Here is a 24,157-nt window from a genome sequence, read left to right on the forward strand (position 1 = left end):
TGATTCGAGAGCTCGAAGCTGGACCTCGAGAGGCTGCAATAAGCTCAGAGGTCGTCTGCTGCAGGAAAGTTGGAAGGGGCCTAGCGGAAGAGCAGAAGTGGGGCTCCGGCGGGGCGCGCAGCAAGTCCAAGACCAAGACCGAGACCAAGACCAGGCCTGCGCTTCGATAAGCGATAGGCGATAAAGAAAGTGATTTTTCCCCCCAAGTCCCCAGAAAAAAATATACCGACGAGAGCGAGAGAGCATCACGACCCCTCGCCCGCCGGTCAATCCAGGACGAATCGACTGCACAATCCGCCATGGCCGGCTCGCAGTTAAAGAGGCTCAAGGCCTCGCTTCGAGACCAAGGCATCATTGGCCCCCAGCAGTCAAAGAAGCAGAAGAAGCGCAATGCCCTGGACGAACGAGCCAAGGGCGACAAGCGCCTCAGCCGCGCCACCAAGCTCGACGGCATTCGCGAGCAGTTCAACCCCTTCGACCTGAAGCACAATGTTCGCGGACCCAAGTTCGAAGTCACGAGCAACCGTCCCGCCGTCGGCAATGCCGCCAAGGGCATCTTTGGCCGCCCCAGCGAGGCCAGGGCCGTCGGCGAAGAGAAGCGTCGACAGACCCTCCTGCTCGAGATGCAACGCCGGAACAAGGTCGGCGGCATTCTGGATCGCCGTTTCGGCGAGGACGATGCCGACATGACCCCCGAGGAGAAGGCTCTCCAACGGTTCGCCCTCGAAAAGCAACGGTCGCACAAGCGCGCCGCCTTCGACTTGGAAGATGACGATGGCGGGGAGGGCTTCGGACTCACCCACATGGGCAAATCGCTGTCGCTGGATGGGCCTGGTATTGTCGACGACTACGAGGCCGACGACATGGATGCCGGCTCTGACGACGACGACGAGGGGCGCAAGGCATACTTGAAGAGGAAGCTGATGACCGAGGGTGGGCCGGAAGAAGAAGACGAACAACCCGAGAGGAAGAAGACCAAGGCAGAGGTCATGAAGGAAGTCATCGCCAAGTCAAAGTTCTACAAGGCCGAGCGGCAAGCTGTCAAGGAAGATGACGAGGACCTGCGCATGGAGATCGACCAAGAACTACCACAACTTCACCAGCTCCTGTTCAACACAGGCAAGTCCTCCACCGAGGCCCAGAAGACTGCCGAGAGGATCAAGCTCGACAAGGAATACGATCTCCGCGTCAAGCAATTGGCCGAGGATCGAAGAGCTCAGCCCACAGACAGGACAAAGACGGAAGAGGAGCGGATCGCTGATGAAGCGGACAAGCTACGCGAGCTCGAGGAGAAGAGGCGGAGGAGAATGGAAGGCGCACCCGAGAGCGAAAGTGAGGACGACGCTTCCGACATGGAAGACGAGGAACCAGCCAACGGGCCGATCCAGTTCATCGAGAAAGAAGAGGAGGACACGTTTGGGCTTGGCAAGGGCCTCAAACTGCGGCCTACAGCTACGGAGTTGGGCTTCGATGACGAAGACGACTTTTTAATAGAAGATAACCTAGTTGCGGAGGGCTCCGACATATCCCTCAGCGAACAGGAATCTTCGGACGACGATGCCTCTGCGGATGGTGAAGACGATGATGATGAGTTCACCAAGGGGCTACTGAACGAAGAGGAAGCGAACAACCCGGCTTTCACCCTAAAACCTGACGGCGTCGCTGATCGTGCGAGTACGAAGGAAGATGCAGATGGCCTGCCCTACGTCTTCTCCTGTCCACAGACACATGAAGACTTCCTAAGCATGACAAAGTCTGTTCCAGTCGAGAAGCTGCCTGTCGTGGTTCAGCGCATTCGTGCTCTTCACCACTCCAAATTAGACAGCGGTAACAAAGCCAAGCTGGGAGCTTTCGCCAGAATACTTGTTCAGCACTTGTCATATATGGCGCTCCAGAAGCGGCCTTCGTTCGAGACGATCGAGAGCCTCATGCGACACGTACATTCGCTTGCCAAGACATATGCTGTCGAGATTGGTACTGAGCTGAGGTCACATCTCGAGGACATGGCAAAGCGGCCTCTCGATCTGAGCGTTGGAGACCTCATCATCCTAACCACCATTGGAACCATCTTCCCTACATCTGATCACTTCCACCAAGTCGTCACGCCAGCATTGTTGACAATATGTCGCTATCTTGGTATGAAGATTCCTCGCCAGTTGTCCGATTACACTACCGGCTCCTACCTATCCATTCTGGCGGCGCAATATCAGACAGTATCAAAGAGATATGTCCCAGAGCTGGTCAACTTCAGTCTCAACACTCTGGCTGCCCTGGCACCAGTCCAGTCAAAGGACAAGCTCGGCTTTTTCCCAGTACACGAGCCAGTAGAAGGAACACGCATTCAGAAGGCTGGCAATGTGGCCGTGCGGAAGCTGAAAACCTCTGATTGCATCGAGTCTTCAAAGGAGGACGGACAGTTGGACGCCAAGATCGCACTTGTAGACACCACGGTCAAGCTATTAGACTCTGCCGCCAATGTCTGGACAGGCAAGGCCTCGTTCTTCGAGACCTTCCAACAAGCCGCAAACGTACTAGAGCATCTCGCCAGCAAGCCCTGCCGGTCTCAGTTCCCCAAGGGCTTGAACAGCCAGATCGCCAAGACCAAGACGAAGCTCGACGGCCTCCTGCAGCTGGCGCGCATGGAGCGCCGGACCCTGGAGCTGCACCACCACCGGCCGCTGGCCATCAAGAGCAACATCCCCAAGTTTGAGGACCAGTTCGACCCGGACAAGCACTACGACCCGGACCGGGAGCGGGCCGAGCTCAACAAGCTCAAGGCCGAGCACAAGCGCGAGCGCAAGGGCGCCATGCGCGAGTTGCGCAAGGACGCCAGCTTCACCGCCCGCGAGAAGCTGCGCATCAAGAAGGCCAAGGACGCCGCCTACGAGAAGAAGTACAAGCGCCTCGTCGCCGAGATCCAGGGCGAGGAGGGCCGCGAGGCCAACATCTACGAGCGCGAGAAGGCACAGCGCAAGCGCGCCGCCAAGCGCGGTTAGCAAAACTCAGTGTAAGGGGGGCATCAGTGGCGTTTCTGTGGATAGATATTATTTTATATGGCAAGAAGCATTGTTACATTTGTGAACTACGATTTCCGTGGAGCCGACTGCGGCTCAAGCTGTGTGGCGTTGGTGACTGGTCCCTACGCTAATAATAACTACGTTAAGGCGACGTCTTCCTATTCATGCATCGTTCGTTGAGGATGAAAGCCTTTTATATTGGTATGATTCATCATCCGCGTTGGGGCTGAACGGAAAACTAGTGTATAGTATACCAAGAAATGTTTTTGAAAGTTCGCCTGGGCTGCCATCCCTTTCGTGAGGGTTAAAATTGCAGTGCAGAGGCTACGCTGTCTCGAACATTTCTAGCCAAAACTTAATTTAAGCTCGTTGTCTCATTGGCCATCGATGAGTGCCACAACGCCATGCTGCGTGTGGCAATGTCATATAAGGATGTCAAATTTTGCTTTTCTTTCTCTCCTTCGCAAAATTCAGTATCTTCATTTGGGGTATCTCGACAATATAGGTCTGATGTGTTGATGAATGTTCGAGACTTCTCTGGGCCGGCATTTTGACAACGTCGTTTCTTCACAAAATGAGGGTATCCGCTGGCTATTGATAAGTCACCTAAAGGTGTCTGTCTACCTTAAATCTCTTTGACGCCTGGAGAGCTATCAAAAATGCATTACAAAACCAGCTCACAGAGCTACGGGAGAACCAAGTCAAAGAACAAATCCGAATTCCTGTTGAACACTCGGAAGTACTGTATAGCATGGTACGTGGTTGGGTATCGCACGAAGCCCTCCGAAAGGTCGAGGCACAGCCAAAAATGTTGTTTGAAAGCAATCCACCGCTTTTGCCACTATGTACCGGCGCCTTCACTCGATCTCAAGTGCTACCTTGTGCTCATAAGCTAGAAGGCCTATTGGCATACGATAAAGCCTTGGAACTTGAAGATTTCCATTCACGCTGGCATTTAGCTCGTGGAGATACCCCTCGGTTGCTGTTGGATCCTCGCTAACGTATAGATGCAGTCGCTTCTTCTTCGTCTTTGCCGTTACCAACTGTTAGGCGAGAGTTGAGTGGATTCGAAATTGCTACTCCATCATCAAAGGCACCACCACTTTGTAGCAAGTTTCATGTGTTAGGGCATACAACAGTGTTAAAGGACTGTCTGCTGAGATATATGTTCAGATCTGATAGCTCTGCCAGTCATAAACGTAGAATTGGACCAAGAGCAATCAGCGATGAACTAGTCGAGGAACAAATTCTGCTGCATTTGACTGCTGACTCTGAGCTAGCTGCGAGGATAAGAAATACCGCTAACTCAGGTATCTGACAGGTATACGATCGTTCACCAAGCCAGCTTCCTGTTCAATGACATGACCAGTGAGGTCCACATCGTCAACCCCGGTGGCAGTCACTAGCCCGTGTTTGAGATATGATGATTCGCAGGCCATTTACTAGAGATATGTTGCCGCAAGAGACGCCTGGTCTAAGGCCCAACCCCTTGGGAAATTTTCTTAGGTAATTGGGACTACTGAAGAGCAATGGGTTCGCCAGTGCGGTTTCAGAAATTAAATAGACCTTGCTAATGGTGCTGTATCAAATCTGCAGTATCTGTTGTAACCCCCCCTGTAACTCCACCAATTCTGGTCGTACACCTCTATTTGAGGTTGTTTTGGGTAGATAAATCGGTCGTAATTACGAGAATGTGTACTTTTTATTTTTATTTTCATTTCTACTTTTGTATTTCTTTTTAAAAAGTATTTTCAAGCGACATACTAATAAAATTGGGGTCGTCTTCGGGGTGAAGTCCTACGAGATCCTAGGCTTGTCACCACCATCATCGTTCTAGATAGACTGTTTTCAATCACCTATAACTCCCGTGATTCTTCATTTCTGACAAGATTGATGGTACCTCTGAAATCCTCGTCTCGAGCTCTATCCAATGTGTTTTAAGTTCTTCGTCGAAGTCCCCAAGATGGACAGGTTGCACAAGAGACGGACAATGGGCGTATTGTTTCGGGCACGGGTGGAATTTGGACAAGAGTACAGCAGGATATTGAAAAACAGCAAGCCATATATTCAGCTGAGGAAGAAAGGAGTCGTATAATAGTCAAGCCATAGCTAACTGCCACGAATAAGGCTAGGAATGAGTAATTTCTGTTGCCTCAAAGACCCAGGCTGCCCAGGCGTTTGGTCGCTCTACTAATTATCATCAGAATGGACAGAACCAAGATGCGGCGTGGTAAAGAAAATCAAATAGCGCTAAGCCTGAATGGCGATCACCACGGGTACCTGTGGGCCTATTAACTCGTAGCCGCCGCCATGTTACCAGGTTGAGCACAGCCTCCGCTCTTCATAGCCCCGCTTCCTCAATCCTCAGCCTGATCTTTTCCGTTGATTATTTCCTGTTCGTAGGAAGTGCCAGTCATGGATCCCATATCTGCTCTAGGCATAGCGGCGGCTGTTGTTCAGTTCGTTCAGTTTGCGACAAAGAGATGCCGCGACGTTCAGAAACTGTACGAGACTGGTGACACTTCACTCTTGCAGGGCATCGCATTCGACAGTATAGCGACGGATTTTCTCCATTTGTCAGCTGGTTTCGAACATAGGCAGGAGCAGGATTTGGCGTCTCGCAATCAGCACCAGCAAGTTGACGATGTGAGTATGCTTGTCAAGCGAGTGGCTATAGGGTGCGGGAGCTTAAGGCTTTGCAGGCTATCGACGACCTTCTCAAAGGCTGTTACGACGTGGCGAGAGAGATTGCAGCAATTTTCGCGAAGTTGAAGAGAATTCAACAAGGCAACCACGCTCTCTCTAAGATAATTGCATTAATGCAATCCGCTTGGAAATATGACGATATCACTCGATTGATGGAGAAGATGGCAGCCTACCAAAGCCAGTTGGTGCTACGTATGCTGCAACACCTCAGCTTAACCACGAATGATCTCGGCAAGTCCCACAAGCAACGATTTGATGACTTGAACCAGCAATACTCAAATATCGTCCAAGTATTGGCTGTCACGAATAACCGGCTTGAAAAACTTGGAAATCAGGGTGCCACACTGCGAAATAGGCTGGATCAGACGGGTGCCCGTGACATTACACAGCACAATCAGATTCTCTCGGCGATTCTGACGCTCCAAAATGGCGAAAATCATGTCATCGCTCCGAAAGGAGTATATCAGCGAAGCTCGGAAGCCCATGCTCAGAGCCTGATGACACTGACAGCCGAAGAGGGTAGTACAGTGGGACGCGCTGAGCTCCGGGGGTTCGAACCTATCCAGGATATGGCACTGAGAAGCCTGTACTTTCGATATTATAGTGATAGACATGACAGTGTCAAGCAGGCTCACTCATCCACGTTCAACTGGATATTGGACGATACGCTGGACGCGGAACATCCTGCTTCATCCTTAGTCCAATGGTTTGAGTCTGGAAGCGGATGCTACTGGATCAACGGCAAGGCTGGGTCCGGCAAATCGACTTTGATGAAACACGTTCTCAACGACCCGAGAACGAAAGCACTTTTACGCAGATGGACTGGAAGCTCTGAAAATGAAGCAGCGTGCGCCTCGTTTTTCTTTTGGAACCTAGGGACCACTCTCCAGAAATCTCAAGAGGGCTTACTGCGCTCACTGCTCTACGACATTCTCTGTCAACATCCTGGCCTGATCCCTAGCGTCATGCCCGAGCTCCGTATCCTTGGGGTCGACATGGCCAAGAGAATTCGTTTGGAAGCTCCGTCTCTGGCGGAACTTCTCCGTTGGTTTCGCCGGCTGCTGGATCAATCGAGCTCTCAGTTCCGTTTGTTTTTCCTCATAGATGGCATCGATGAGTACGAAGGAGATGAGGCTGAAGTCGTGAATCTACTGGCTTCGATTAACACAGCTTATCCAAATGTCAAACTCCTAATATCCAGTCGGCCATTGCCAGTCTGTGTCAATGCCTTTGAAAGCCTGCCTAACATGAAGCTCCAGGATCTAACCAAGGATGATATCCGGTGCTATACCGAAGAGCTTTTGCGAGAACGACTGGAGTACAGACACGGTGGCGAGTGGGAAAGTTTCGTCGAGGAAATTGTGACCAAATCCTGTGGCGTGTTTCTTTGGGTTGTTCTCGTCGTTCGCTCGCTCTTGGTTGGCCTTCAGAATTTCGATGACATCGGCGAGCTGCGCCGTCGTCTGGATGAGTTGCCATCGGAGCTCAAGGATCTATACGCGGCCATGTTTAGGCACTTGCCGCAGATCTATCGGAAACAAGCATCGGAGCTATTTCAAATGTGTCTGATGGCTTCTGAAGAGCAGGAAGGAGAGCATCGTCTCACACCAATGCAGCTGCACTATGCCGGTTGGGACGTCGCTAAGATTCTCCAGTTACCAGTCGACGCCCTTGCAATGTCCAGGGAAAAGGAGATCGTGGACTCAACAGAAGGCAGGATTCGAGCAAGATGCGCTGGTATCCTCGAACTCCGTTCTGTTAATTTCAAGCTGCAAGGACTATTCAGTTCCCAGAAGATCAGACATTTCTACGTTGAATTCATCCACAGGTCTGCAGTCGAATTCCTGCGATATCCCGACGTCTGGGAGGAGATTTCAAGCCTGACAGTCGATTCAGGATTCCATCCGGCGGTGGGGCTCTGCCATTCTTGCGTCCTTCTCTGCAAAACTTCTCTCAGAGAATCACCTATCATTCTTGACGAGAGTGATATTTGGTATTACATGCAACGTGCCATGCATTATGCTCATCTTGCTGAAAGGGAGGGGAGACCTGTCTTGCCAAGCATACTTCAGGAGCTGGATCGCACAATGACATCCCATTGGGAGGATACGGAGGCGTGTTACATAACGCGGCATGCTTTTGACGCCGTGAAAGGATCTAAATCAGAGCGGAAGCGCCTGAGAGAAACGGCGTTCTACGAGACTAATGACGTTCACTGGGCCGCCGCACAGGAGCTTAGGTGGGAATATGCGGCTGACGACGAGAATACAGGCTTAGACTTTAGTCTGCGTGGTGCTGCTAAGCCCATAGACTTCTACTCCATGGCGGGGTTTTATTGCTTGGCCGACTTCCTCCAGCAATTATACACCCACTCCTCGCTTCCACAGGGGCAGGCTCGATCCGTAGCTTCCCGCTTGCTTTTCGACACGACCAACAATATGCTCTTTAGGCGTCCTTGGCCAGGCAATAGGCAAGATAAAGAATCCATGGCGCTGCGCTGTCCCGTCATCTGCAGCTATCTTCTCGATCAAGGCGCTGATCCTAATGCACGATATGGCATATCACAGGAGAGTGCATGGCAACTGATGCTTGAGTATGGGGTGACCAACCAAACAAGGCAAGGAGAGTTTTGGAGAAACTTTGAGTTCGGCGGCTTTGCAAACACCTACTCCAGGCTCCTGGTTAACTTTGTCCAACACGGAGCAGATGTCAACGCTGAAGTTGTCTCGAAAAAAAGGCAAGCCAACGACACGAGCATCTACCGGCCCACATTTTCTCCTTTGGGTGCCGTTAAAGCTCTGTATTCCCCTGCAAATCCCATGGACCCATTTGCCATCAGGTACCAGCCTAGAACAGAGACTGAAACACGTAGTGAAGAGCTGGTACTCTTCTACGAACATCTGAAAAGTTTGATGATTCAGAAAGGCGCGGTTCGGGAGCTTCTAACCAGAGACCAGACTGGCCGGGTTGGGTCATCAGGAGCAAGGCATTCCAGCCATAATGATAGGCTTGGACCTCCTAAGGTCCCACAGAGACCCAAGTCTGCGGATATGGTGAAGGGTAAACTGAGGAGCATCCTTGGAAAATGGCAAAGCACGAAGGGATCCGCGGAGACCTGAGTCTGTTAATTGTCCCAGCACACCTCACCGAGAAAATAAGTCTTCACTCTACAAAAGAAATCACTATAACCGCCGTGGGCGTCGCCAATTTATATAGACAGAGGTTATTCGATTCATAGACACATGCTTTCCAAAACCACGCGGCGAAGGTTCCGGATCAAAATCCTGGTCTCTTCCCCAAGCAGTGGGTCACTGCGAAACTGATTGATTGCGCTGAGCCGGCACCTAAATCGAAGCAGAGCTTCTCCAGATGTGAGTGTATCGCGGAAGCAATTTCATCATTATAGACAAAATCTTTTAGACGAGACTTAAATTACGTTTTTATTTCGATTGTGGAAAAATAAAATCAAAGTTAACGAACTATAGTAACGTAGAGTAGCTTGCGTGGTTCGATGGGTTATGGCCATAAGAGAGCGCTTTCCCCTAGGCGCGTCATTCTCATTCAAAACATATTCGAGACGCTGATGCAAACGGTCGATTACTCTTTGCCAGAACCCAACTGTGTCCAGCGCCACGGCGAAAACTGTTTAGCCCGGATCATGTCGAGCCGGGCTACTCTGCAAGACTGCGTAAGCATTCTCCAGGCTAGTCCCTGACAAGTAGGAACTATGAGCCCATGAATGGTATCTCCGGCAGGCAGGCTCCGGTCTAACGGTATTGTAGACGTATAAAATATGGATCCGGAGCTACCCACGAGAAATAACAGTCAGGAACAAAATTTGAAGGTGATCCAATGAAATACTATCGTTCCTCAAAGACTCTGAGGCCATATTCCGTTGGCCAGTTCACAAGTGTTGATCAGCAAGGAATAGACACGTGATTTGAGTCAAAAACACAAGTCGAGACGTTGATGATTTACGGCCCTCAAGGCACTCCATCATACCCAATGACAGGTGTTTCTCGTCGACATCTTTCGGAACCAGAAGTAAGCACCTATGGTGTACATGGGGAGTGATCGACTAGATCGCCCTCAAATGTTATCATGCACCTCTCCTAACATGACGTCTGTCCGAGATCAACACACTACATTTCAGTAGATTGGAGCTGTCATCTCGAACTTGGGAGTTTCAAACCTCTAGACTTTATTCCAATTAGGCGCGGTTAGTCGTACGTTCGCTGGCATGACAGACTGGAAACGCCGCGCATAATTGTAGGAAGGAGATGCAAGAGAAATGTTTGTCTCTCCTGTCTCTATGAAAGACAAGTGTATTCTAACATAATGAGGATTCGAGAACAAATTTTCCGAAAACACAGATGCACAGGTTAGCACTGTCTGGCAAAAGCGGATGTTCCCGCCTTTTTTTTTTTTTTTTTTTTTTTTTTTTTTAGAGTGTTGCCGAGCCAAAATCGGCAAGCAGCAGATAAGAAAGACATCACATGAGGAAATCGAGCGAGAATTTGTATTTCAGATACCAGAGCGTTCGGAATTTTTGCAGCATGATTAGGCCAAGAAGAGACACGGTCTACCTCAAAGTGCTCAATTTCGTTGCCTGTAGGACTGTTATGTGAGCTAGCTCAGATCCGTGAGGTGAAAATGCCGCGCAAAAAAAAAGCTCTTGATGACCCTTGTATGAAACCATTCCGTAATACCACTTCCAGCCCAACTGTGGTTGCAATGTCAGAGAACATGTTCTCGTAACGAGGTAATTTTCGATCGGGAGAGATATGCGAGGTCACTTACTGGGTGGCCATGTTTTCAAAGGACAGAAGGCAGGATGATGAAACCGAGCTCATCGTCAACAACGAACAACATGTCGTCCAGCTCGAGTTTCAATGTCATGAGACGTCGGAGGTCGTCAATGAAGAGTTGGCTGTACAAGTTGAAGATCTGCCGAATCTTGTCGTCGAAATCGAACTCCTTGATGCGGTCCTCGAGGTAGATGACCGAGAGCGATTTGTACGGAAAATCTACGTCCTCAAATGACACCAGCCCCGAAGAAGTGTCGACCTTGAACGCAAATTTTTCAGAGTTGCAATCGTCGAAGTAGCAGAAGAAGTCGGATTGGTAGAGGTCATCTAGGAGCAGCCGATGGAAATTTCTGATGCAGTAGACCATGTGAGCGTTCATGTGCAGCCGTAACTCCGAACGAAGGCACTCCAGGTAGGTGGCTGAAGCTGACATGAAAGCCATGCTTGGGGCTTGATGGGTGAAGGTTGACGGATGAAGATTCTCAGAACCAGTCTCCTCTGTGAGAGCTTCTTTAAGTTGATATGTGCGAACCAGCTTGACAAGTACAAAGGAAGGATGGGGACCGCAAGAAGTGAACGTATTGTTGAGTTGTGCAACCTCCGTCCGTCGATTGTTGTCGAGGTCCATGTGAGAATTTGAATCGGAGAACTCGCCTGATTCCAAATTGGGTAACGGGAATCGGGAACTCACAATGAATGCCGGCTTGACAGCACACAACCTGGATAATGGAACTATGTCCACCTTGTTATGGCCTACGTGAGAATCCTCATGGGTGCGGCTTCTTGCCTGGTCAAGGTGATCCTTAATCTGATTCGTCCTCAAAAGAAGGTAGGATCATGAAACCGGTAATCGGGTTGACTGTAGTCCTGTCGCCTCCGTCTTCGTCGTAGTAGTGTTGCAGGATCCAGAGGTCATGAATAAGAAGCTGGCTGTACAACGCGAGGCAAGCTCTGAACTTTCCATCAGCTACCTCAACGATTTCATCGTTGATGTGCTCCCCTCGATTGTCGAGGAACAGACGGGAAATCATGACGACTGGGTTATCGCTCTTGTCTTCTACCGATATGAGTGCCGTCTGACGGTCGACTGTGAAAGTGAATCTCTTGCTGTCGGCAAACTCCTCGAATTCAGCCCTCCAGAACCCGGACTCATTAAGATCATGGAGCAGAATTCGATGAAACGTCCTCAAGTACTCGACTAAAGCAGCAGACGTTTTTTCATTCAACTCTCTTTGCCGAATCTCCAGGTACGCCTCCGAAGCTGACTTGAAACGCATGGTGCCGGTTCTCTCAGGGTAATGTAAGTGTGGTGAGATTTGATGTGCGAATGTATGGCTGAGAATGCCAGTAGCTGGCCGACCAGGAGAAGGCGGGTATCAGTGCAGATACCACCAGAAGTCAAGCGTTGTCAGATGTTGAGGTGTTTCTGATGAGATGATGTGAAATGATGAGGTCGTGGCCAGACATCCGAAGGGGAAGAGGTAAATAGGTACCTCGTGGATGGAAGTGAAGTGAGGCAACAGGTGTAGTGGTGCCTCAAGTAGATACCAACTGGGGGCAAGAAGTGATGATGAAATCTAACACCTCTCCTTGTGGTTAGTGGGTTGATGCTGTGTGAGAATGAAGTTGCCAATGACCACGATTGTGGTGGCCGCCACCTGTTGACAAATATATTTTAATAATAAACAACTAACGGCAAGAACGGCGGGAGGCAATAGAGCAAGTACGCGATATACTCGCCTCCCAAACGCAACCTCATAATCTCAAAAGTTCCTGCTTCCCAGTGGTAGCCCCGGCTGCGGTGACAGGATACAGGTTCAGAGTGGCAACTCACTGCGCCGTAGAGACGAACGAACACACGAGACGCCCTCTCATAAGGCGTAGCTCATGTGCTTCTCCATGTAAGACGAGCAATTCTAATCTAGGCACGGAGCCCAGGTCTTGTCGGCCAGAATGATCAGGAGACAGCTATGAAGAAGGTCACAGACACACTCCTGAAGGCTCCTTGACTAACTACGAAAACCTCAGAACGAAATGTCATATGTACAATGACTTATAGCGTATAGATGGATTTTTGGTGGTGGCCTTCGAGTGATTAATCTTGTAGGCAAATGCAAGAAGACGCTGGCACCATCGCGCGGAAAGATTCCACTGCAGTCACGATACTGACAGGGCACAAAATAGAACGAGCATCATGTGTTCTTGCTTCGGAAAGCGTTGAAAATTTTTCCATTTCCAGTCATGAGATCTATCTAGTTTTTTTCTAAGCGCACGGCGGGATTCCTCTCGATGAAGTTCAGGTCGACCTTGTGGCCGAGCAGCTCGCGGATGTTGGAGATGCCGTACTTGATCATGGTCGGGCGCTCCAGGCTGAGGCCCCAGCCGTAGACGCGCAGGTCGCCGGGCAGGCCCATGGCCTCGAGCATCTCGGGGCGGAACATGCCGCTGTTGCCGATCTCGACCAGCTTGTTGAGCCCCTTGTGGAAGGAGAAGATCTCCAGGCTGGGCTCGGTGTAGGGGTTGTAGGCAGGCTTGAAGCGCAGGTCCTCGATACCCATCTTCTTGAAGAAGATGGTCATGAACTCCATCAGACCGCCGAGCGTGAGGCCGTAGTCGGCGATGACACCCTCGACCTGGTGGAACTCGGCAAGATGGGTGGCGTCGACACTCTCGTTTCGGAAGACACGGTCGATGGAGAAGTAGCGGGCCGGCGGCGGCTTTCCGTCGGGGCCCTTCTTGTCGGCCAGCTTGTGCAGCATGGCCGTCGAGATGGCGGTGGTGTGTGTTCTCAGGACCAGTCTGAGCGACTCCTCCTCAGCCCACGGGTATCTATAACCTATCGAGCCGTACTTTCCGCTCTCGTGGACCTGTCTCACGTTCTCAAAGTATGTGTCGTAGTCCTTCTTGTCATCCGCATCCTCGGCGCGCGGCTTGTCGGCCAGCTTGGGGTCTGATATGTAGAAGGTGTCCTGCAGATCCCTGGCGGGGTGTTGTTGCGGGACGAAGAGGGTATCGAAATTCCAGAAGCCAGACTCGACGAAGCGGGAGGTGGGCATCTCCTCGAAGCCCATCTCGAAGAAGATGTTCCTGAACTCGTGGCGCACCTTCATCAGGGGGTGCAGGGCACCGGCGTGCTGGTCGGCGCCCAGGGCGTTGAAGTTGTAGGGCTTGAAGGTGGCGGTCTTCCAGGAGCCCGTCGCCAACATCTCTTCCGTGAGGTCGGTCTCCTCCTTGACCAGCTCCAGGGCGAACTTGGGCCCCTTCTGGATCTTGAAGCTGAGGACCTTCTGGACCTTGATCAGCGTCCTCTTCTTGAAGTCGGCGATGACCTTTGCGTCAGAAAGGGTGCGGGTCTCGTGGATGGTGCGGAGCTGGTCTCGGGTGGTATCCGTTATCGAGTCGACCTGGAGACATGGTGTGTCAGTGAAGCCCGAGGACAGGCGATGGCCAGTGTCGGTCGACTCACCAGCGCGGTGAACTTTCCGCCCTCGGCCTTGCCGATCCACTTGGCCTTCATGGCCTTGCCCTGGCCGAAGCCTGCGACCTTGTCGTCGCCGACGGCGGCCTTGATCTCCTGGACGGACAGGGCGCCCATGGCCTTGTTGAGGGCCTCCCAGACGCGGGCCTCATGACTGCCGTTCTGGAGGATCTGCTCGCCCTCGGGCAGGAGAACGGCCTCCTCGCGCTCCAATTGCTTGTACTCGACCATGGACCGCGAGGCTAGCCTGTCGAGCACGGCCTTGAGGTCGGCGAAGGAGACATCGGGGAAGGCTTCGGTGGACAGCAGGGGGTCGGCCTTGGACAAGGCATTGAGAACCTGGGAGGTGAGATCCCCGGCCATCTTGTGATGCTGGACGTCGAGCGACCGTTGGGGACTCGAGTTGTGAGGGAGCTAGAGAGGAGAGAGGACGAGGGCGTGGTTGGGTCGCGAGGGCAGGATTGCTCTCTCTCTCGAGGATAACGACGGCGACGGGGACGGGGACGGGGCCGGAGCAGCGTCACAGGGTGGGATGGGATAATTTGAGTCACAGCTTTGCGACCCCCAAAATGCAGCTCGGGCCAAATTTCGAAGTGGGATGTCTGGTCCTGGTCCTGGTCTTGGGGGGGGGAATGGCGGGCAGCCCAATTGTGCCAAGGCGGGGTGGGCTGCATAACTAACATGTATGTCTATCTGTATGTATATATGCCTGGTGCATAAGCTGTAGCTTTTTGCATAATAATGCAGTCCCTGCTATGAACGCCTGTGCACAGAGGGAATGCCTCTTGGCGGTCGCTTAACCTCACACCACGGGATGACTTGACATGACCACACCCCAGCCCATACCTAGGTAGCTCTCCTCTCTCTCTCTCCCTCCATATCCTACTGTGGTCACTCATGCCCTCGACGTCAACGCGCCCGCCGGACCGCAAGACACGCCAACACATCCGTCCCCCGCTACAGCATGTGAGGCCACATCCTCGGACCCCGGTGGCTTCTCAACCTTCGAATGAGGTGGAGCTATGAACCATGATCCCTCCCCGAGCTCGCCGGCGCACCCTGACCCCGACCCTGCCAGCCCAGCCCGTCGCAGCCACGCCGCTGCTGTTAACGGAGGCGATGTCGACGAGCAGCAGCACCAGCGACAAGACAATGGCTCTGCCCCGGGTTCGCGACGCCGGCGCCAGGAGCCGCACCTCTCCAAGAAGGCCAAGGCGGGACTCACCAAGAAGCTCGACTTCCTGCTTCACCTGCTCCTGTGCCTCGACACCCTGATATACGCCGAGCTGGGCACACTGTACTATATGGAGTATGCCCCCCCACCCCTTTCTCTTTCTTGTAGAAGCAAGTCACTTGCAACCGCAACCCCCTCGTCCAATTCCACCGACCTGTGACACTAACGTCCCGGGCTCCCCGCCTATCCAGCTGCTCCTTCTTCCGCCTCATGATCCGCTGGATCCCGCACTGGCTCTTCCTCGGCGTCAAGGCCGACCACGTCATCCTGCCGCTGCTGAACTACCCCGTGGGGCTGATCGTGGGCGCCAACGCGCTGTGCATGCTGCTGCACCTGGCGACGGCGCTGCCCACCGCCGGCGAGGCCGCGCGCGGCTACCTGCACGGCGGCGTGCTGGTCGACTTCGTCGGCCAGAAGCCGCCCTCGTCCCGCCTCGTCCTGCTGCTGCTCGACGCCGTCGTCCTGGCCCTGCAGTGCGTCATGCTGGCCGTCAGCATGGAGAAGGACCGCGTCAAGAAGATCGTCAGCCCGCCCCAGCAGCCGCAGACCGCCGACGCGGCGGGCGCGGGCGCGGGCGCGGCGGACGCGCCGCCCGTCACGGGCCAGGACCACGACGCGGAGGAGCGAGGCGTTCTCCGAGATGCGCCGGCGGCAGACGCAACGGATGATATCGAGATGCAGCCCCTGGGAGGCAACGACGACGGGGATGAAGAACGGTCTTCGCTTCTGGGCCGGCGGAGAACTGACGATTACGAGAATCTTGAGGACGTCTTGTCGTCCGGGAACGCGATACTGGCCGACCTGCACGTGAGACATGCGCTGAGGACGGCCTGGACGGACCGGGGAAACACGTCACAGGCCGCGGCGGCGTATACGCTGCAGAATGTGGGCTACAATGCCACCCTGGCGGCCCTGGCAGCGCAGAGGAGGGCCAGGCTCGCGGCGGCGCAGACGGGGGCCCAGGTGGGACGGTCATGACACCTAACAAAAGAGCACTTGTACAGAATATAATGTGGATATCATCAACGCTTCCCCGACCAGATCAGACTATGCTACCTTCCTGCCGACATTGCCGACACCAGTCCCCTTCACCGAGACAATGATGTCGCCCGTGTCGTCGTCGTCGACGTCCCTCAGACCCCAGCTGCTGGCGCCAAAGGTCTTGAGGTCCCGCGCCAGCCCTATGACCTGCTCCGTGCCCATGACGCCCCTGCCAATCCGTAGCCGCCCCACGTCCTCCGATCCCATGGCCATGAGCGTCAGCACCGTGCTCGAGGCCGCCAGGCTGGCGCACCCTCCGGTCTCTATGGCCTCCAGGAGCTGGTATGCACACCGCTTCCCCAGATCCTCGGGCACGACGCCTCCCTCGGCCGGCGCGACGATGTCCGCCGAATACAGGACGCCGGCGGCGTTGGACTCGGCCACGAGACTCAGGCCAAACCCGATACCCATCCTCCTCTTCCCGCCGGCCTTGTCGCCGGCCGCCACCAGCGGCGCCTGGTCGTACTGTGCCGCAACGTGTATGTCTGCCACCAGGGGGTTCAGCACCTCCCTCGCCGAGTGTATCATGCGCGCGTTGTTGCTCGCCGAGACGCCCGTGGCATAGGCCACGCCGCGTATCCTCCGTATCCTGCCGGGGCTGCGGTTCAGATGTAACGTCTTGGGCAGGCGGACCTGGCTGGCGAACCGCAGCTCGACCACGCCGGCGCCGCCCGTTCCCCTGGGCCCTGCGCACGACCTCTGCATCACCCTCAACTCTATGCGCGCGGCGGGTATGCCGAACAGGTCGTACATGGGTAATATGGCGGTCCGGAAGGAGTCGACCGACAGGTCGCCGGTCTCGGTGGCCGATGTGATGACGCCCGGGCCGGTGAAGCGCACGTTCATGTGGGCCTTGGAGAAGGGGGCCAGCTGGCACAGGGGCAGCAGGAAGTAGGTGATGCCGCGGGTGCAGGAGGCGGGGATGTTGTGCTCGATGACATCGGCGCTGTCGCCGACGGCGCCGACGCCCGGGGCGGCGCCCGTGATCAGGCCCGGGTGGTAGGTGATGGTGGTACCGGTGTAGGAGATCTGCATCGAGGCGCCGTTGGTGACGGCCTCGAGCAGGCGCAGGAAGGAGACCTCATGGGGCGCCAGGCCCGGGTTGGTGGGCGACTGGGTGCGGATCTTGGAGATGTGGACGGGGCGGCCGGTCAGGGTCGACAGCACGAGGCGCTGGGCGAAGGACTGGTGGCCGGTGAAGCGCAGGAACTCGGGCTTGGGGTTCGACATTTTTTTTTTCTTCTTTCCCCCGGTGGTGTCACGGCGGAGGCCGGGCGGCGCGCGAGAGTGCGCTCAAGACGGGCGAGGGGGGCCTCGTTGCCTCTCTGTTTTTCTCTCTCCTCGCTCGCTATCTGTCGTCGTGAGCCGAGAGGAGAAAACCCGCAAGACCTGTGAAGTATCCCGTAAGGTGCATAGGTGGTTTAGGTAGGACCTTTTGCTTCTTGGTCAAAAGACTCGAATGGCAGCTGGCTCAGGAAACCTGCAGCTTTCTCCCCACTACGGCAGGGCCAATGCAGCGCGCAGAAAGGGCCAACCGGGCGTCTGCTGGCAAAGGCGGCAGAATTTTTGAAAATTTGGGCGGTGAGGCGCTGGGCCGGATCAATCGGTGCGATTGGCCCCGGCCGTAAGTTACCCAGGTACCACCCGACCCGACCTAGGCCCCCAGGTCATCGCTGGAGCGCGCGCTCAGCCTCTCGCCGTCACCTGCAGGCTGTCAGCAGCAGGCCGGCAGCCACAGTGGGCAGCGGTTCAGGACCCCTGGTCGTTGAGGACAGCGCCCCGAGAGGCAGGGGTGGTCGTCCTCTTAGTGGACAGACACATTGGATGGCGCTGGAGCCAGCTTAAATTTAGGGAAGCTCTGGGCCATGACCCAATCGCCCGCCGCGCCGGTGGCCGTGGGCGGCGGCGCTTTTGAAAACTGTCAAGATCGTGCCGGGGGTCTGCTTGTGGTCTGGTCTTGGTGTCCTCTCATTCCACTCCACGGCCCAATATACCTAAACTTGCCTTTCTGTCTGTCTGCCTGTCTGTCTTCGCAACCCACGACGACCACCCGTACATACACATCTCCTTGCCGCACCGGTGCATTGCGTGTTTCCTTTCTCCCGCCGCGCGTGTCGCTCCTTGCCACACATTGGAACACCCCGAATCACTCCTCACAGCAGCGCGCATCATGTTCGACTTCCTCGACGTCGATTGGTGGAGCCTTGCGCTCCCCTTTGCCTACATCTCGGTCCTGGCCGGCATGCTCTACACCTTCTCGAATATCTACCGCAAGAGGAAAGCCTGTACGTGTGCCCTCGTTGCTCCCTGTCCCCCCTCTAGAGACCCTGCACCATGCTTCCAGACCGTGGCTGACACACGCATCCACAGCGCAACTCGCCAACCTCGAGCCCTGGTTCCCGCCGCACCTGCAGAGACAGGTCTACTCGTCCCTGCTCGAGATCGCCCACTCGGACGCCGGCGAGAAGAAGACAAAGGTCCCCGACAGCGTCATCCGCGCCGCCCTGCTGCGTCGCGCCGTCGAGGACATTGGCCGCATCATCCAGGTCCGCCAGGCGAAGCAGGCCCTCAACGTCCTGCTGCAGCGCGGTAGCGTCGGCGAGGACCTCAACCAGCGCTTCCAGCGCGCCGAGAAGGAGATCGAGGAGGAGCTCCGTGAGGTCGTCATGGAGGTGAGTCGAACTTCCCCCCTTCTTTACCCCCCCCCCTCTCCAACCCATGCCGTTTTGCTGAACTGACCGTGACAGGCCAATGCCCTCGTGCCGGGCTGGGGCAACACCATCTTCCAGTCGGCAAACGAGATGGCCGCCAACGCCATGGTGCGCGAGAGGTTAGACGAGATCCAGGCCCAGACCGAGACCGAGAAGGAGTGGTGGGAGAAGCGCCGCGAGACCATCCGCCAGGATTTTGAGAAGGAGCTGAACGACGAGGGCCAGCCCAAGGTGGACGCCAAGGCGGTCATCAGCGACGACGACGGTGTCCTGGTCGACTCGGCCACCGCCACGCCCTCCAAGAAGAAGAAGGGCAAGAAATGAACGCCAAGCAGCAGCTATTCTTGACAATTCTCGCTCCCTGCATGTCTATATTCTCGCGGTCACGAGAGGGGTAAATCTCCTGCTGTCTGCATCGAGGAATCGGGCCTCAAATCTATTAATGGCATATTCTGCGCGTCTGGCGTTCCGGTGATTGGGGCTGGGTCTGGGGTGCGCGCGAGCAAAATCAAACGTTACATTTTCCACACTCTGCCTCTGTCCACAATGTCGCGATACGTGAGTTGAAATGGGACGAATGCAATTAAACCGCTAACACGAGATCCTCAAGTGAAAGGAAAAACAAAAACGAGGGTTTAGGAGTAACCAAAAAGCCATGGAGAAGAAACCGTAGCCCCCTATCACTCATTTCCTAACACCCCCCTTTCACCCACATACACATCCACAGATCCAAGCAGTCCCGAGTCACTCCTAACACAGACCCCGGCCGCCTACCCCTGATGCCCTCGCCTTAATACCACGGCAGCTTGCGCCGCCAGACCTCGTCCTCGACGTCGCGCTCGCGCGCGCGCCGCGCCTCGGCGCCCAGCTCGTCCTCGTCGCGCAGCGCCGCCGGCGTCTCGCAGCCGCGCAAGCCGATGAACCGCCCCAGCCGCCGCCGCTTCTCCTCGACCGCCGCCCCGCTGTCCCACGCCACCGGGCACGGGTAGTGCGCCGTCCACCGGCCCGGCGTCCGCTGGTGGTAGAAGTGCGCCAGCGCCTCCAGCTCCGCCTCCGTCAGCAGCCAGAACCCCAGCAGCGTCCCCGGGAACGCCGGGTGCACCTGCCCCGTCGTCAGCTGCACCAGCGGCGCCAGCGGCAGCGCCATCTGCGCCAGCTTCTGCGCGAAGGCCGGGTCGCGCCGCCGCGGTTGCTGCTGCTGCTGCTGCTGCTGCGCTTGTGGTTGCGGCTGGGACTGGGTTTCGGAGGTGGTGCTGATCTTGGCAGCGCGGTGCGCGCCGAACGAGGCCGAGGGCCTCGCGAGCTGGCCCGGCGGCGGCGGGAGCTGGGGCGACTGCGTTGCGGCCATGAAGCAGGCCGAGGTCGGTGACGGTATGGAGATGGATGTCGACGTTGGGCTCAGGGGCGGCGCCGTGGAGGAGTTGCAGGAGCCGGCGCCCGACGGGGAGCAGTCGAAGGAGAAGTCCGTGTCCATGGGGGACGACGTCGACGACGACGATGCACTGGCCGAGAACAGCGAGTCCATGGGCGACGGCGGCACCGAGAAGTCGGTGTCCATGGGGGATGACGCGGGCAGTTGGCTGTCCATGTCCTGAGGGTAGGACGGGCGGTGTTGTTGGTGGTTGAACATTTTTTTTTTCTTTGGGTCTTTTTTATGTTGGGCTATTCGTTTCCTTTCTCTGGTTTCCGCCTCCAAAGATTCTCCCTTTTTGATTTCTTCACTCTCTCTATAGAGTCGAGTCCAAGTGCTTTCAGGTGTGTTTTTTGGTCCTTCTCCTTGTGAATGCCGCCGTGCTTTTATGTCCGCCGTAAGTGCGCTTATAGGCGTTGCGTGCACAATTCTAGGATAAGGGTTTTGTTTCTTTTCTCTTGTACGAATGAATAGCTATGATCTCGCAATGAGAACAACGATGCGGTCCGGATCCGAGAAATGAAATCCAGGCTCTTTGGTAGTGAGTGTACGCGCCGGGTTTTATTCACTAATGAACGAGTTGCTTTAGCCCGATGGCAAGTGGATGGTTCTGCAGCTTCGAGAAGGTCTGCGTAGAAGCCGCCCAGCAGCTACGATTCGATGTTTTTGGAATGGAAATAGTGGAGAGAGAGAGAGAGACAGATAGACAGACAGAGAGATAGAATAAGCGGCAGATAATGAGGTGAGGAATAATAGAGCCAGACGAGAGCACTTGGGATTCTATAGAGAGGAAGTAATCGGACTACGCGCAGCTGGGAGGACTTGCGGGCTTCAAAGCAGATGATAAGCCGAGAATGAACTCGAAGGCGGCCACGACTTCTTGTACCGGATTGCCGCGTTTTGTTTGTTGGCGAGGTCGTGGTTCTTTGTCCTCGCGGCACCCTTGTCTGCCGCTTTTGTACCTCGTGGACTAAGCTCCCAGCTCACCTCTCAAGGACATTTGTTCCGGGCCGCTTGAAAGAAGGAGTCTCGGGGGTCTTCAAGACATGTTCCAGTGCGATCTGGGATGTAGGGGAATAGCTTGTATTTGAAAGCAATGCGCTCTGGCCGAGACGCATTTGGTAGATACGGGAGGCAAACCTTTCTTATACGGGAAACTTGTGATGTCTTGTCACAATGACTTTTGCCTCCGCAAACACCCCTTCGTAATCACCATGAAAGCAGGCTAATCTGATTGACAGTCGTTGAGTGTAAGCGAAACCACGCGACCGGATCACAGACCCTGCCAGGCTAGTTTCGCGATGTGGTCCGCCTTTTTGCGGCTCTGCTTGACAAAACCCAACGTCTTGAGCTCGGATAGCGCGCGGTAAAACAGCGCCAGAGCAGTCCGCTCATCTAATCCTTTGTCGCTCTCCTCGCCCACGATATTGTAGTAAGCAGACCAGAGATCTGCAACGTTGATCAGGGATCCCGTCTCGAGGTAGAGCTTGTACAAGATTGCAGTGCTGGGGAAAGTCGGCTTAATCTCGTCCTCTCCAGACTTGCAACAAGAGCAACTCAGATAGTCATGTGGTCGTAGAAGCGCACGCTCAATGACTGCGCGAGGGCGTGGGATGAAGACGTCTCTATATGGCGTCTTCGAATCGTAGAGCCAGATTTCGTGGAATGGCACCTCATCCGGTCTGGAAGCCGACATGATTGATGCCAGATGGTCTACCAAGCGGCGTATAAGTTGCGTGTAGGCCTTGTCATCATCAGTCAAATCAGCCGTATCTTGACTCAGTTGCACCTTTTGCGCGATAACAGTCGTGCGAAGGATCTTGCTCTGGCTGCTGTAAGTGCTTTTCAAAGTTGCGCCCTCCTCTTCAGCTCTCTCCTGAAGACCTTTAATTTCGGAAAGTATGTCTGACAATGTTTGTGCGGTGAGTCCGTCATCTTCAGCCCATCCCTCGAGCCCAAGGCTTTTGTCTCCATCCTGGATCATGTCGAGGACGTTGGTCAAGAAGGACACTGCCTCAGTGGGTGGCATCCGCTGGACTGACGTGTAGAAGCCGCCGCTCTCCTCTGACACCTTAATGCCGTTGGAAAGAGCATCTAGGTAGAGCTGGATGAAACCTGACTTGGACGGCCTCTCGGCCGAGAGTATCTTGACATGGCGCAACACGTCTAGCGTCCACTTTTCCCACATAATGCGACTCTTTTGCAAGGTGCTGATCAGGTAGGCGTCATCGTCAAGTAGACTCTTGGCGTCGGAGAGAGTGCCACCTTCCAGGTTGCCCTCGACAAGCATGCGGAACGAAGGCAGAGACCTCACTATCTCCAGATGCTGACTCTTCACATAGTTGTCGTCCAAATCATCGGCCATTACAATGCTTAGGGGATTCGCATAGAAGTGGCACATGTATGCGTACTGCAAGAGGTTAGAAGGCTATCGCAGAGAAAAACCGAACTGTCACCAACCTTCAACGAGTTGACGAAAACAGGAATGCCAGCGACTTGCTCAGATTGGCGGTCCAGTAGACTCTGAAGCAGAGACGGCCCAAGACGCAGAGGAGCCTCGGAATGAGCGACTGCAGCCCTGAAGATCTTCTCAATCACAGATGTCGACTGTTCGACATCAAACTGTTGGCCCAAAAGATGATGACATGTGGACTTGAGCAGACGTCCCTGGAACAGTTCCACCGAGGTTGCTACACCGAAAAGAAGCGCGAAGGGGATACGGTCCAGCCATGAACTACATAATCTTGTCAGTTAAAATCAGGTACATATGGGCCAGATCATTGTACCTGAACAGGAGGATGAGGTCTGACAAGAGTCCACTTTCGAATGCCTCGCTGTCCTGGAAGCACACCACGATGTTTTTGCGGGGACTGGACTTCAGGTGGCTGTAAAGAGCCTCCAGGTCATAGTTTAGGTATTTGCGCCCCTGAAGAGTCAGCACGCAGATCAGATTAGGGTGTGATCAGAGATTGACTCACATCCTTGCCCACAGCAATGTCGAGATCATCACCATCATCTGTGCTTCTAGACGTGGCTTCATGTATGATCTTTTTGAGAGCTGCCTTGAGGTTCGATGCATCCCCTGACCGTAGCCGCACGACCTTTGCTTCGGCGTCCTCCTGGAGTGTCTCGGACAGTTGTTCGAAGAGAAGCTCCTGAGACGCAATGTTTGCGCCGGTGATAATAAAACCAGAGGGAATCTTGTCGCGGGCCTCTCGAGTGGTCGACTCCTGTATGAATGATGTGACCTTTTCCAGGGTGGACTGATTGGCCTCACGGAGGACATGCTGCAGGGAGTCAGTTGGAATGACTCGAGTATGGAGGTTCGTGGAATCGTCGACAACTGACATGAATCCTAGTCTCAATGCTCGCCCATGACTTCTCAAATAGGGACTGTCGGAGGCGATAGCAGGCTTCCTCCTCTGCCCCATCTAGCAGCGGCTGGAACTGGCTGGGCGACGGCCGACTCTGGTCCGGTCTTGCAGTTTCTTTCTCGTGCTTCTTTGACACCCTTCTGCGCTTCGCAGGCCTGGCCGCCCCATCAGCTCCGTCTGTAGGATCAAATATGTACGCAGCCTGAGAACTGTTAGTCGAGTTCGACAGATACAGGGCAAAGAAAAAAGTGGCATAGTCACTTGGTGCTCTTTGTCATCCAAGACCACACTTTGCGTGTCTTGATCTTGGGCGTCCATCTCGTTGACTTGGCAGCTCTGAAGCGAGCCGGGACACAGGAGGAGCAGGCTGGACAACG

The 24,157-nt window shown here is 54.6% G+C and overlaps 10 protein-coding genes across 10 annotated transcripts; 4 read left to right on the plus strand and 6 right to left on the minus strand.

Annotated features, from left to right (window-relative positions):
- Positions 1-299: 299 nt before the first annotated feature.
- JN550_003770 (uncharacterized protein) lies at positions 300-2,996 on the plus strand (the record flags this gene model as incomplete). The annotated part of the gene is made up of 1 exon (XM_049315210.1): positions 300-2,996. The coding sequence occupies one exon, from the start codon at positions 300-302 to the stop codon at positions 2,994-2,996; it is 2,697 nt and encodes an 898-aa protein (XP_049174340.1).
- A 2,436-nt stretch (positions 2,997-5,432) lies between these two features.
- Positions 5,433-8,842, plus strand: JN550_003771 (uncharacterized protein; the record flags this gene model as incomplete). Its single annotated transcript, XM_049315211.1, has 2 exons — positions 5,433-5,663; positions 5,720-8,842. The coding sequence occupies 2 exons, from the start codon at positions 5,433-5,435 to the stop codon at positions 8,840-8,842; spliced, it is 3,354 nt and encodes a 1,117-aa protein (XP_049174341.1).
- A 1,696-nt stretch (positions 8,843-10,538) lies between these two features.
- JN550_003772 (uncharacterized protein) lies at positions 10,539-11,159 on the minus strand (the record flags this gene model as incomplete). Its single annotated transcript, XM_049315213.1, has 1 exon — positions 10,539-11,159. The coding sequence occupies one exon, from the start codon at positions 11,157-11,159 to the stop codon at positions 10,539-10,541; it is 621 nt and encodes a 206-aa protein (XP_049174342.1).
- A 175-nt stretch (positions 11,160-11,334) lies between these two features.
- JN550_003773 (uncharacterized protein) lies at positions 11,335-11,808 on the minus strand (the record flags this gene model as incomplete). The annotated part of the gene is made up of 1 exon (XM_049315214.1): positions 11,335-11,808. One exon carries the CDS (start codon positions 11,806-11,808, stop codon positions 11,335-11,337), a length of 474 nt encoding a protein of 157 aa, XP_049174343.1.
- A 975-nt stretch (positions 11,809-12,783) lies between these two features.
- JN550_003774 (uncharacterized protein) lies at positions 12,784-14,372 on the minus strand (the record flags this gene model as incomplete). Its single annotated transcript, XM_049315215.1, has 2 exons — positions 12,784-13,935; positions 13,998-14,372. The coding sequence occupies 2 exons, from the start codon at positions 14,370-14,372 to the stop codon at positions 12,784-12,786; spliced, it is 1,527 nt and encodes a 508-aa protein (XP_049174344.1).
- Positions 14,373-15,031: 659 nt separating this feature from the next.
- On the plus strand, positions 15,032-16,221 carry JN550_003775 (uncharacterized protein; the record flags this gene model as incomplete). Its single annotated transcript, XM_049315216.1, has 2 exons — positions 15,032-15,318; positions 15,435-16,221. The coding sequence occupies 2 exons, from the start codon at positions 15,032-15,034 to the stop codon at positions 16,219-16,221; spliced, it is 1,074 nt and encodes a 357-aa protein (XP_049174345.1).
- A 69-nt stretch (positions 16,222-16,290) lies between these two features.
- JN550_003776 (uncharacterized protein) lies at positions 16,291-17,514 on the minus strand (the record flags this gene model as incomplete). The annotated part of the gene is made up of 1 exon (XM_049315217.1): positions 16,291-17,514. The coding sequence occupies one exon, from the start codon at positions 17,512-17,514 to the stop codon at positions 16,291-16,293; it is 1,224 nt and encodes a 407-aa protein (XP_049174346.1).
- Positions 17,515-18,454: 940 nt separating this feature from the next.
- Positions 18,455-19,319, plus strand: JN550_003777 (uncharacterized protein; the record flags this gene model as incomplete). The annotated part of the gene is made up of 3 exons (XM_049315218.1): positions 18,455-18,569; positions 18,655-18,956; positions 19,032-19,319. 3 exons carry the CDS (start codon positions 18,455-18,457, stop codon positions 19,317-19,319), a joined length of 705 nt encoding a protein of 234 aa, XP_049174347.1.
- A 466-nt stretch (positions 19,320-19,785) lies between these two features.
- Positions 19,786-20,625, minus strand: JN550_003778 (uncharacterized protein; the record flags this gene model as incomplete). Its single annotated transcript, XM_049315219.1, has 1 exon — positions 19,786-20,625. The coding sequence occupies one exon, from the start codon at positions 20,623-20,625 to the stop codon at positions 19,786-19,788; it is 840 nt and encodes a 279-aa protein (XP_049174348.1).
- A 1,054-nt stretch (positions 20,626-21,679) lies between these two features.
- JN550_003779 (uncharacterized protein) lies at positions 21,680-24,098 on the minus strand (the record flags this gene model as incomplete). Its single annotated transcript, XM_049315220.1, has 6 exons — positions 21,680-22,816; positions 22,867-23,140; positions 23,193-23,332; positions 23,385-23,693; positions 23,755-23,982; positions 24,042-24,098. The coding sequence occupies 6 exons, from the start codon at positions 24,096-24,098 to the stop codon at positions 21,680-21,682; spliced, it is 2,145 nt and encodes a 714-aa protein (XP_049174349.1).
- Positions 24,099-24,157: the final 59 nt, after the last annotated feature.

This window comes from Neoarthrinium moseri (assembly GCF_022829205.1).
Source record: "Neoarthrinium moseri strain CBS 164.80 chromosome Unknown scaffold9_Wmoseri_CBS_16480, whole genome shotgun sequence".
NCBI classification, from domain to species: Eukaryota; Fungi; Ascomycota; class Sordariomycetes; order Amphisphaeriales; family Apiosporaceae; genus Neoarthrinium; species Neoarthrinium moseri.